The following is a 13,364-nucleotide window of genomic DNA, read 5'->3' as shown; positions in this document are numbered from 1 at the left end:
ATGGTGGAGGGGTGGGGGTGAAAACAGGCACAGCCAGAGCCTAGCAAACAAAGATACGTCTGTAATGCTAGAAAGAAAATGGGGAGGAAGGAGGGATGGAGGAGGAGGGATGAGAAGGAGGGGAGGGCCCAAACCTGTAGGCCCCTGATCCCCTCAAATATCCCCCTCGATGACAGAGCAGGGAGCGAAAGAGAGGTGTTGAGAGAGAGATAGAAGCGAGGGAGTCAGTGAGAGAAAGAAAACAGAGAATGCCCCTATTTGTTAATCAATCGGGCATTTCAGAAAGGGAAAACTCCCAGCGTCCCTACCTCAAGCTTCTCAAGCGAATCACGGAGCTTCTCCGGACGACGGTTCCTGGGGGTCCACGAGTAGCCGCGAGCTACGAGACAAACGACAAGAGGGGATGAGGAAAAGAAAGTAGAGAACAACAGGAAGTTTGGTCAGGTGACTTCTATGGAAGGAGAGAGAGGAAGCGGTATTCCCAAACTCCCGTGGGAGCACACCGGACCGCAAAACCAACCAATGGGATAATCATGGAATTTCATTTCAAGAGGTCAAGGAATGATTGAAACCGATTGGAGAAATATATCATCACTAAATGTTTAGACGGGAGGTTAAAGGACAATAGGGTCACCTGGAATAGAGAAATGGAGAGCAGGGTATTAGTTTGCAGAATAAGTCCAGGTAGGGAATTAGGGAGGAGCAATGTGTCTGGGAATTAGAGTAGGAAACACCCTCTGTACTCTCACTTTATAGAGACGATCCTAGTGGATCTAGATGACTGGTGGTTTATAGAGACGATCCTAGTGGATCTAGATGACTGGTGGTTTATAGAGACGATCCTAGTGGATCTAGATGACTGGTGGTTTATAGAGACGATCCTAGTGGATCTAGATGACTGGTGGTCATTTCACCTTCATCAGTTGAGTTATTCAACTGTCACAAACCTGGTTAGGAGTATCTGCTGAATTACTTAATAATATACTACCACTACTACTGATACTACTACCACTACTACTACTACTGATACTACTACTGATACTACTACTACTACTACTACTACTACTGATACTACTACTATTACCACTACTACTGATACTACTACTACTACTACTACTACTACTGATACTACTACTATTACCACTACTACTGATACTACTACTACTACTACTGATACTACTACTACTACTACTACTACTACTGATACTACTACTACTACTACTACTACTACTGATACTACCACTGATACTACTGATACTACCACTACTACTGATACTACTACTACTACTGATAGTACTACTACTGATAGTACTACTACTACTACTACCACTACTACTGATACTACTACTACTACTACATAATAATAATAATAATAATAATAATAATAATAATAATAATAATAATAATAATAATAATAATAATAATAATAATAATGCCATTTAGCAGACACTTTTTTCCAAAGCGACTTAAAGTCATGCATACATTTTTGGTATGGGTAGCCCTGGGAATCAACCCTACAATCCTGCCGTTTTAAGCACCATGCTCTACCAACTGAGCCATACATACAGGAACATTTACATATGAGGCTCAACTATGTAAAACTAGAGGTGTCATATTACACCTGTAGTTTGATCAAAACACAACTCAATATGAAACCTTTAGTTTGATCAAAACACAACAGGTGTTTTTTGTTGTTGAGTTTTGATCAAACTACAGGTGTCGTATTGAGTTGTGTTTTGATCAAATATGGAGAGATTATGTTTTAGAGCCATAAGAACACAGCGCACCAGCAATGAGAAAACTCTTGTTACCAACAAATATACACTCCATACACGTTTCTCCTTATTGAAAAACCTCTCGGAAATATTGATAAGCCATATTTGTTTGATGTAACATTTTTACAGCTTTCAGAGTCTCTGAGCGCAGTAGCCAGCAAGCCAGTAACACTCTCCTACAGCTATCTCAACCCCAGCCTCTGCGGGAAGGCAAACTCAAAGTTAGCCGAACATATCTAAATACACACGCCACTTGAAACTACCTCGTTCCACACACAAACCCCCTAATTTCCCCATACTCTCCCCATCACTCCCTCCAGTGGCAGAGAGAGAGAGAGAGAGAGAGAGAGAGAGAGAGAAAAGAAAAAATAGAAAAGTTAATTGAATTCTGGGGACTAGTCCTTCCCTGTGCATATACATGAGTGTTAATATGGAAGGTAAGGAGGTCTGCTTTTTCAAGATGGCGTAATCACTTTCCGATCAGTTTTTCCCCCTCTCTATTTAAAAATAAAGCATTAAGAAACGTAGTCTCTCTTTTAGAACGAGTGGGAGTGGGTAAACAGATACATGCAAATGAGGTAGCGGGGGAGAGGGGGGAGGAGGGGTGAGGGAGGGCAGGGGGACGCGTGTTTGTCTCCTGATAAGGGTGTTTGTATTCCCCTCCTGGGCGAGAGAGGAAGAGAGGAAGAGATGGGGAGAGAGAGAGAGAGAGAGAGGAAGAGATGGGGAGAGAGAGAGATGAGAGATGAGAGAGAAAGAGATGAGAAGAGAGAGAGAGAGATAAATGAGTAGAGAGAGAGAAAGGCAGGTTGACTGACAGACTGACTAGCTAAGAGTTATTTCATGGAAAATGGTCATCCTGGTTTGATGATGATTAGGTCCATAATGGTGCCCCTTTGGGCTGGACGTTTGGACTGGGGAGCACACACACACACACGTCCACTAGTGTGCACACACATGTTCACCAGTGCACACTGCACACACACACACACACACACACACTAGTGTGCACACACATGTTCACTAGTGCACACACACGTACCCACTCAACCAGTCCCCACTTCACCCCATCCCCAAATACCGCACTTGACCTGTTCTTCAACCTATTCCAACACAAGCCCACTACAACATCACCCAACTAACCCCACCCCAAATTATCCTGCTTCTCCTAAACTCCCTTCACCCCTTTTGCCTCAACATAGTACAATATAGCCCACCAAAATATCATCACCTACGGCTTCTTATATTGTTAGTAGTTTCTGCATAAGGCTTGTGTTGTGAGGGCAGTGATTTGAAAGGACTTACATTCAGAGAAATACTGTTTGTCACTGTAGTAGTGGTGCTCTGATGGGATGGCTGGAAGAAAGAGGAAAGTACAGGAGGTCAAAACCAATGAGGTACACTGTTATACTGTTTCCAGGTGTACGTTGTGTACGTTGTGTACGTGTGTGTGTGTATCCAGGTGGGACAGGGGCAGCAAGCCAGTGCTAAACAGGGCCCCTCCACACTCCACCCTGCCCAGCCGACAGCCCAGCCCCAGCGACATGCCTCCTCGACCAGCCGCCGGGAGCAGGAAAGTGGCCTGTCTGGTAGGCCCCGCTGGCAGTTTAGCCCACTTCCAGGATTAGTGGCCCCTAATCAGATAAGAGGCTGAGAAGACACCCAGACACAGCCACCTGCTTCAGGACAGAGTAGGAAGGAGTTGCCCCTAGTTCCCCACACGATGATCCAAGGTCAGTTTAGTGGTTTAGTGGGTGGGGGGGTTGGGGGGGAGGGGGCCTTAGTAATTCTAATGAGCCTGGGACTCCCTCTTGTGGAAAGAATGGGGTCTTACATTTGAGGTTAATATCAGTGTGGTGTGTGTGTGTGTTAATAGAATGCCATTATCAATTCACAGCTTAAATTAGCCGACACATGCGATGTAGGACTCTGCTCCTCTTTCTCTGTCCTTTGTTCTCCTCTCCTCCTCTCTTCTCCTCCACTGAGATATCAAGCCATACTTCTCCTCCACTGAGATATCAAGCCATCCTTCTCCTCCACTGAGATATCAAGCCATCCTTCTCCTCCACTGAGATATCAAGCCATCCTTCTCCTCCACTGAGATATCAAGCCATCCTTCTCCTCCACTGAGATATCAAGCCATCCTTCTCCTCCACTGAGATATCAAGCCATACTTCTCCTCCACTTAGATCTCAAGCCATACTTCTCCTCCACTGAGATATCAAGCCATACTTCTCCTCCACTTAGATCTCAAGCCATACTTCTCCTCCACTGAGATATCAAGCCATACTTCTTCTCCACTGAGATATCAAGCCATCCTTCTCCTCCACTGAGATATCAAGCCATACTTCTCCTCCACTGAGATATCAAGCCATACTTCTCCTCCACTTAGATCTCAAGCCATACTTCTCCTCCACTGAGATATCAAGCCATACTTCTCCTCCACTGAGATATCAAGCCATACTTCTCCTCCACTGAGATATCAAGCCATCCTTCTCCTCCACTGAGACATCAAGCCATACTTCTGTAATCCTCCAAATTAAATGGCTTTGAGTGAGAGCATCATCTCACTGAAGATGGACAAGAGATGTGCAGCTGCTCAACATGCACACGTGTGTATTGTGTGTATGTATGTGTGTGTGTATGCGTGTGTGTGTGGTGGAAATAGGAACATATTTACCTGGCTCTCCTTTGTCATAGTACTGATAGGTGCCAATATCTGTATCTGTGTGCAGAGAGAGAAAGAGAGATGGAAGGAGAGAGAGAGAGAGAGAGAGAGAGAGAGAGAGAGAGAGAGAGAGAGAGAGAGAGAGAGAGAGAGAGAGAGAGAGAGAGAGAGAGAGAGAGAGAGAGAGAGAGAGAGAGAGAGATCACCGGTCTGTCAGAAAAACGGACAGATCAGCAATTTCTCACCACGGGATAAACAATCGCTATCAGCTAGTGTCCTGTACCTTCTGCCTGCACTCCGTTCCAGATAACGAGGGAGCAAAGGAGGAGGGAGGGAGGGAGGGAATAGAGGGGTATAATATTGATGAAGAGAGAAGCATGCTGTAACCCCCCTTCACCTCCGGGACAGACTCCATCACACACACACGCCTTGTTGCACCTAATCAACACACACACACACCACCTCTACCCCTAAACTGCTGAGAGTAGGCTTTCATTGGGTGTTATTAGCGACGGCCCAAACTCCGGGCCGGGATTCTCACAGCACATCACTATTTTATCACATCCTCTCTTCTGCTGCTGCTGTGGTGTGTGTGTGTGTGTGTGTGTGTGTCTTCTGCTGCTGCTGAGGTGTGTGTGTGTGTGTGTGTGTGTGTGTGTGTGTGTGTCTTCTGCTGCTGCTCCTTAGAACAGGTCACACTAATAAAGGTGGAGCGCTGACGCACACACACACACACACACACACACGTATCAACATTCTCTCATACAGTCATATTTCTTCCATAGTATTTCCATCTGTCCTGTTTGATATGTATCCTCCAGACAGGTAACTAGGATTTTGGGTGGATGTATACTGTACAGACAGGGGTTGGCAGGGAGCGTCACGCCTCACCACCCCAGCCGCCTTCCCCCGATATATCCCTCCACCCAACGTTTGCTCTGATAGCAAAACACACAAAGTCAGAAACAAACAAATATAACCACGACACATACACCTGTCACACCCTGTCACACACACACGGTTTGGCCTCAGAGACACTATCTCCGCCTGAAGCTTACCAGACTGTGAAAGAAAAGACTGAAGTAAAATAACATTTATTTCTCTCTCTGTGACTAAAAAGATTAACAGATAGGCATGGAGAGACAGACAGCAACTGTCAACCCCGACTCAAACTTAGGCCGCACCCACAAGGTCATAAAGGTCAAGGGTTGGTTTGCGGTCATCGTAAGCCTAGAGCATAGATGTAAAATGAATAGAATGAAGACTAATAGTAAAGGGCCCGATTCACAATGGAGATAAGTGGTTATTTCAGACTGTCTTACATCATTAATATCCAGTATATAATATTAGCAGACGCTTTTATCCAAAGCTCCTTACAGTCATGTCTGCATACATTTTACATATGGGGGCCCCAGCTGAGAAATCGAACCCACAATCCTAGAAAGGCAATGCTCTACCAACTGAGCAAGAGGACCATTCATTTACGTCAATGGGACCCAGACTAATGTCAATGGGACCCAGACTAATGTCAATGGGGCCCAGACTAATGTCAATGGGACCCAGACTAATGTCAATGGGACCCAGACTAATGTCAAATGGGACCCAGACTAATGTCAATGGGGCCCAGACTAATGTCAATGGGACCCAGACTAATGTCAATGGGACACAGACTAATGTCAATGGGACCCAGACTAATGTCAATGGGACCCAGACTAATGTCAATGGGGCCCAGACTAATGTCAATGGGGCCCAGACTAATGTCAATGGGACCCAGACTAATGTCAATGGGACCCAGACTAATGTCAATGGGACCCAGACTAATGTCAATGGGACCCAGACTAATGTCAATGGGACCCAGACTAATGTCAATGGGACCCAGACTAATGTCAATGGGACCCAGACTAATGTCAATGGGACCCAGACTAATGTCAATGGGACCCAGACTAATGTCAATGGGACCCAGACTAATGTCAATGGGACCCAGACTAATGTCAATGGGACCCAGACTAATGTCAATGGGACCCAGACTAATGTCAATGGGACCCAGACTAATGTCAATGGGACCCAGACTAATGTCAATGGGACCCAGACTAATGTCAATGGGACCCAGACTAATGTCAATGGGACCCAGACTAATGTCAATGGGACCCAGACTAATGTCAATGGGACCCAGACTAATGTCAATGGGACCCAGACTAATGTCAATGGGACCCAGACTAATGTCAATGGGACCCAGACTAATGTCAATGGGACCCAGACTAATGTCAATGGGACCCAGACTAATGTCAATGGGACACAGACTAATGTCAATGGGACCCAGACTAATGTCAATGGGACCCAGACTAATGTCAATGGGACCCAGACTAATGTCAATGGGACCCAGACTAATGTCAATGGGACCCAGACTAATGTCAATGGGACCCAGACTAATGTCAATGGGACCCAGACTAATGTCAATGGGACCCAGACTAATGTCAATGGGACCCAGACTAATGTCAATGGGACCCAGACTAATGTCAATGGGACCCAGACTAATGTCAATGGGACCCAGACTAATGTCAATGGGACCCAGACTAATGTCAATGGGACCCAGACTAATGTCAATGGGACACAGACTAATGTCAATGGGACCCAGACTAATGTCAATGGGACCCAGACTAATGTCAATGGGACCCAGACTAATGTCAATGGGACCCAGACTAATGTCAATGGGACCCAGACTAATGTCAATGGGACCCAGACTAATGTCAATGGGACCCAGACTAATGTCAATGGGACCCAGACTAATGTCAATGGGACCCAGACTAATGTCAATGGGACCCAGACTAATGTCAATGGGACCCAGACTAATGTCAATGGGACCCAGACTAATGTCAATGGGACCCAGACTAATGTCAATGGGACCCAGACTAATGTCAATGGGACCCAGACTAATGTCAATGGGACCCAGACTAATGTCAATGGGACCCAGACTAATGTCAATGGGACCCAGACTAATGTCAATGGGACACAGACTAATGTCAATGGGACCCAGACTAATGTCAATGGGACCCAGACTAATGTCAATGGGACCCAGACTAATGTCAATGGGACCCAGACTAATGTCAATGGGACCCAGACTAATGTCAATGGGACCCAGACTAATGTCAATGGGACCCAGACTAATGTCAATGGGACCCAGACTAATGTCAATGGGACCCAGACTAATGTCAATGGGACCCAGACTAATGTCAATGGGACCCAGACTAATGTCAATGGGACCCAGACTAATGTCAATGGGACACAGACTAATGTCAATGGGACACAGACTAATGTCAATGGGACCCAGACTAATGTCAATGGGACCCAGACTAATGTCAATGGGACCCAGACTAATGTCAATGGGACCCAGACTAATGTCAATGGGACCCAGACTAATGTCAATGGGACCCAGACTAATGTCAATGGGACCCAGACTAATGTCAATGGGACACAGACTAATGTCAATGGGACCCAGACTAATGTCAATGGGACCCAGACTAATGTCAATGGGACCCAGACTAATGTCAATGGGACCCAGACTAATGTCAATGGGACCCAGACTAATGTCAATGGGACCCAGACTAATGTCAATGGGACCCAGACTAATGTCAATGGGACCCAGACTAATGTCAATGGGACCCAGACTAATGTCAATGGGACCCAGACTAATGTCAATGGGACCCAGACTAATGTCAATGGGACCCAGACTAATGTCAATGGGACACAGACTAATGTCAATGGGACCCAGACTAATGTCAATGGGACCCAGACTAATGTCAATGGGACCCAGACTAATGTCAATGGGACCCAGACTAATGTCAATGGGACCCAGACTAATGTCAATGGGACCCAGACTAATGTCAATGGGACCCAGACTAATGTCAATGGGACACAGACTAATGTCAATGGGACCCAGACTAATGTCAATGGGACCCAGACTAATGTCAATGGGACCCAGACTAATGTCAATGGGACACAGACTAATGTCAATGGGACCCAGACTAATGTCAATGGGACCCAGACTAATGTCAATGGGACCCAGACTAATGTCAATGGGACACAGACTAATGTCAATGGGACCCAGACTAATGTCAATGGGACCCAGACTAATGTCAATGGGACCCAGACTAATGTCAATGGGACCCAGACTAATGTCAATGGGACACAGACTAATGTCAATGGGACACAGACTAATGTCAATGGGACCCAGACTAATGTCAATTGGACCCAGACTAATGTCAATGGGACCCAGACTAATGTCAATGGAACCCAGACTAATGTCAATGGGACCCAGACTAATGTCAATGGGACCCAGACTAATGTCAATGGGACACAGACTAATGTCAATGGGACACAGACTAATGTCAATGGGACCCAGACTAATGTCAATGGGACCCAGACTAATGTCAATGGGACCCAGACTAATGTCAATGGGACCCAGACTAATGTCAATGGGACCCAGACTAATGTCAATGGGACACAGACTAATGTCAATGGGACCCAGACTAATGTCAATGGGACACAGACGTAGGTCAATGGGACCCAGACTAATGTCAATGGGACCCAGACTAATGTCAATGGGACCCAGACTAATGTCAATGGGACCCAGACTAATGTCAATGGGACCCAGACTAATGTCAATGGGACACAGACTAATGTCAATGGGACCCAGACTAATGTCAATGGGACCCAGACTAATGTCAATGGGACACAGACTAATGTCAATGGGACACAGACTAATGTCAATGGGACCCAGACTAATGTCAATGGGACCCAGACTAATGTCAATGGGACCCAGACTAATGTCAATGGGACCCAGACTAATGTCAATGGGACCCAGACTAATGTCAATGGGACCCAGACTAATGTCAATGGGACCCAGACTAATGTCAATGGGACCCAGACTAATGGGACCCAGACTAATGGGACCCAGACTAATGGGACCCAGACTAATGTCAATGGGACCCAGACTAATGTCAATGGGACCCAGACTAATGTCAATGGGACCCAGACTAATGTCAATGGGACCCAGACTAATGTAAATGGGACCCAGACTAATGTCAATGGGACACAGACTAATGTCAATGGGACACAGACTAATGTCAATGGGACACAGACTAATGTCAATGGACACAGACTAATGTCAATGGGACACAGACTAATGTCAATGGGACCCAGACTAATGTCAATGGGACCCAGACTAATGTCAATGGGACCCAGACTAATGTCAATGGGACACAGACTAATGTCAATGGGACCCAGACTAATGTCAATGGGACCCAGACTAATGTCAATGGGACACAGACTAGGGTCAATGGGACACAGACTAATGTCAATGGGACACAGACTAATGTCAATGGGACACAGACTAATGTCAATGGGAACCAGACTAATGTCAATGGGACACAGACTAATGTCAATGGGACACAGACTAATGTCAATGGGACACAGACTTAGGTCAATGGGACACAGACTAGGGTCAATGGGACACAGACTAATGTCAATGGGACACAGACTTAGGTCAATGGGACACAGACTAGGGTCAATGGGACCCAGACTAATGTCAATGGGACCCAGACTAATGTCAATGGGACCCAGACTAATGTCAATGGGACCCAGACTAATGTCAATGGGACCCAGACTAATGTCAATGGGACCCAGACTAATGTCAATGGGACACAGACTAATGTCAATGGGACACAGACTAATGTCAATGGGATACAGACTAATGTCAATGGGAACCAGACTAATGTCAATGGGGCACAGACTAATGTCAATGGGACACAGACTAATGTCAATGGGACACAGACTTAGGTCAATGGGACACAGACTAGGGTCAATGGGACACAGACTAATGTCAATGGGACACAGACTTGGGTCAATGGGACACAGACTTGGGTCAATGGGACACAGACTTAGGTCAATGGGACACAGACTTAGGTCAATGGGACACAGACTAATGTCAATGGACACAGACTAATGTCAATGGGACACAGACTAATGTCAATGGGACACAGACTAGGGTCAATGGGACACAGACTTGGGTCAATGGGACACAGACTAATGTCAATGGACACAGACTAATGTCAATGGGACACAGACTAATGTCAATGGGACACAGACTAGGGTCAATGGGGCACAGACTAGGGTCAATGGGACACAGACTTGGGTCAATGGGACACAGACTTGGGTCAATGGGGGAAATGTGAGTTAATGGATAGAATGTACATGTTCAGAACCAGAGTCTTTAATGTATTTGATCAGAAAGAATTGACATGAAGTATGGAAGAGATATGGTCAGAGACATATGTTTAGAGAGTTGGGATAACTTTTAGGAGAGAGAGGTGGAGCGGAGTGAGAGAGAGAGAGAGAGAGAGAGAGAGAGAGAGAGAGTGGAACAGAGTGAGAGAGAGGTGGGGCAGAGTGAGAGAGAGAGTGGTGTAAGGAGAAAGGAGAGAGAGGTGGAGCAAGGAGAGAGAGAGGAGGAGCGAGAGAGAGAGAGGAGGAGCGAGAGAGAGTGAGAGAGATGTGGAGCAGAGAGAGCGAGAGAGAAAGAGGTGGAGCAGAGAGAGAGAGAGAGGGGTGGTGTAATGAGAGAGAGAGGTGGAGCGGAGCGAGAGAGAGGTGGTGTAAAGAGAGAAAGGGGGAGCAAGGAGAGAGAGAGAGAGAGAGAGATCGATAGAGAGAGAGGTGGTGTAAGGAGTGAAAGGGGGAGCAAGGAGAGAGAGCGTTGGTGTAAGGAGAGAGGTGGAGCAAAGTGAGAGATAGAGAGAGAGAGAAAGAGAGAGGTGGTGTAAGGAGAGAGAGGTGGTGTAAGGAGAGAGAGGTGGAGCAAGGAGAGAGAGAGAGAGACAGTGGTATTAGAAGGAAGAAGTGTGTGCATCATAGAATTAGGAATTACAATCCTATGAACCTTCTTATAATGGGATAAAGGTCAGCCATTTTGGTCAGGGAGTTGGTCAACCATGGGTTGCCAGTTCTGTGATAAGATTGTGTAAAATAATGCATTAAAAGAATTTATCTGCACTGTATGTTGGTTATTTGTAATTTAATAGAGATAGATAGAGAGAGAGAGAGAGAGAGAGAGAGAGAGAGAGAGAGAGAGAGAGAGAGAGAGAGAGACAGAGACAGAGACAGAGACAGAGACAGAGAGAGAGATACAGAGAGAGAGAGAGAGAGAGAGACAGAGAGAGAGAGAGACAGAGAGAGAGAGAGAGAGAGAGAGAGAGAGAGAGAGAGAGAGAGAGAGAGAGAGAGAGAGAGAGAGAGAGAGAGAGAGAAAAGCAGATATATAGATAGATCATGTAGATAAGTAGAACTTTTGACTTGTAGTGAGTTCACACACACACATGTTGTACCTTTGACTTGTAGTGAGCTCACACACACACATGTTGTACCTTTGACTTGTAGTGAGCTCATGGAGGACCAACAGTGAAGCAGTCTCTAAACAGACACACCCACCTTTGACTTGCAGTGAGCTCCTGGAGGACCAACAGTGAAGCTCAGCCAGGCAGAACGCCATCTGACGGAGGAGGAGAACCCGAGACTGCAGAGAGAGGAGGGGAAAGGAGGGAACGAGTGATAAAAGGAGAAAAGGCAGACAAAACAACATGACAGATACACCTGTAAAGGAGATGAACGTCTGTGTGGAGAAGGGGGGGGTTACATAGAGGGTGCTGAGGGTCACACATACACACACTCGATCAAAGTGAACTCTTAAAAGGCCCTGGTCACCGATGCATATAAATTAGTAGACACACATCATAGGTAGTGGGTGGCAGGTAGCCTCGAGGTTAGAGCTCTGGGCCAGTAACCAAAAAGGTCCTTAGTTCCAATCCCCGAGCCGACCAGGTGAAACATCTGTCAATGTGCCCTTGAGCAAGGCACTTAACCCTAATTGCTCCAGGGTTGCCGTTGATAATAGCTGACCCGGGCCGTGACCCCACTCTCCGTTGGGATATGCAAAAAAAACACATTTCCAATTCACACGTATATTAATACACACTTTTACATTTGTGAAATATAAGCACCACCAAATTATTATTTTATTATTTATTAGTGATGACAAAGAACCTAGCATTCCACACACATCACTGTCTGTTGATGAAGAGAGGACAAATCTCTCTCTCTCCCCCCCACACACATATTTCTCCCTCTCTTTCTCTACATCTTTCTCACCCTCTTTCAGCGCATATTTCTCTCTCCACATCTTTCGCTCTCTTTCTGCACCTTTCCCTCTCTCTTTCTGCACCTTTCTCTTTCTGCACCTTTCTCTCTCTCTTTCTGCACCTTTCTCTCTCTCTCTTTCTGCACCTTTCCCTCTCTCTTTCTGCACCTTTCTCTCTCTCTTTCTGCACCTTTCCCTCTCTCTTTCTGCACCTTTCTCTCTCTCTTTCTGCACCTCTCTCTCTTTCTGCACCTTTCCCTCTCTCTTTCTGCACCTTTCCCTCTCTCTTTCTGCACCTTTTCTCTCACTCTTTCTGCACCTTTCCCTCTCTCTTTCTGCACCTTTCCCTCTCTCTTTCTGCACCTTTCCCTCTCTCTTTCTGCACCTTTCCCTCTCTCTTTCTGCACCTTTCTCTCTCTCTTTCTGCACCTTTCCCTCTCTCTTTCTGCACCTTTTCTCTCACTCTTTCTGCACCTTTCTCTCTCTCTTTCTGCACCTCTCCCTCTCCACATCTTCCTGGGGTTACTGCTGAAGATACCCTCTTTCTCTCGCTCTCACATCACTAGTTCCACCCCCCTCTCTCTCACTCTCCCATCTCTACTTCCCTCCCCCGCTCTCTTTTTCCATACCGCTAAGGCTGGACTAATCTCTCTCTTCCTCCATCCCTCTCTCTCCATGACCAGGTTACTGCTGAGGGTGGACTCTCTCTCTCTCTTCCTTCCCCTCCCTCTCT

General features: G+C 46.2%; 1 protein-coding gene across 8 annotated transcripts in view; it reads right to left on the bottom strand.

Moving 5' to 3' along the window:
* LOC121572793 (WD repeat containing planar cell polarity effector) overlaps positions 1-13,364 on the bottom strand; it is a 146,621-nt gene that overhangs the window by 78,348 nt on the left and 54,909 nt on the right. For all 8 annotated transcript variants that reach the window (XR_006657922.1, XR_006657923.1, XR_006001918.2 and 5 more), the window contains exons 2-5: positions 11,926-12,010; positions 4,456-4,500; positions 3,081-3,131; positions 309-379 (exon numbers count right to left, since the gene is read on the bottom strand). Coding sequence is in view for 4 of the 8 variants with exons in the window: in XM_041884827.2 (XP_041740761.2) it covers positions 309-379; positions 3,081-3,131; positions 4,456-4,500; positions 11,926-11,986 (228 nt within the window). In the remaining 4 variants the exon portion in view is untranslated. The remainder of the gene's footprint in view (positions 1-308; positions 380-3,080; positions 3,132-4,455; positions 4,501-11,925; positions 12,011-13,364) is intronic.

Source organism: Coregonus clupeaformis, chromosome 37 (genome assembly GCF_020615455.1).
Source record: "Coregonus clupeaformis isolate EN_2021a chromosome 37, ASM2061545v1, whole genome shotgun sequence".
NCBI lineage: Eukaryota > Metazoa > Chordata > Actinopteri > Salmoniformes > Salmonidae > Coregonus > Coregonus clupeaformis.
This window is presented reverse-complemented; position numbering and strand designations above follow the sequence as displayed.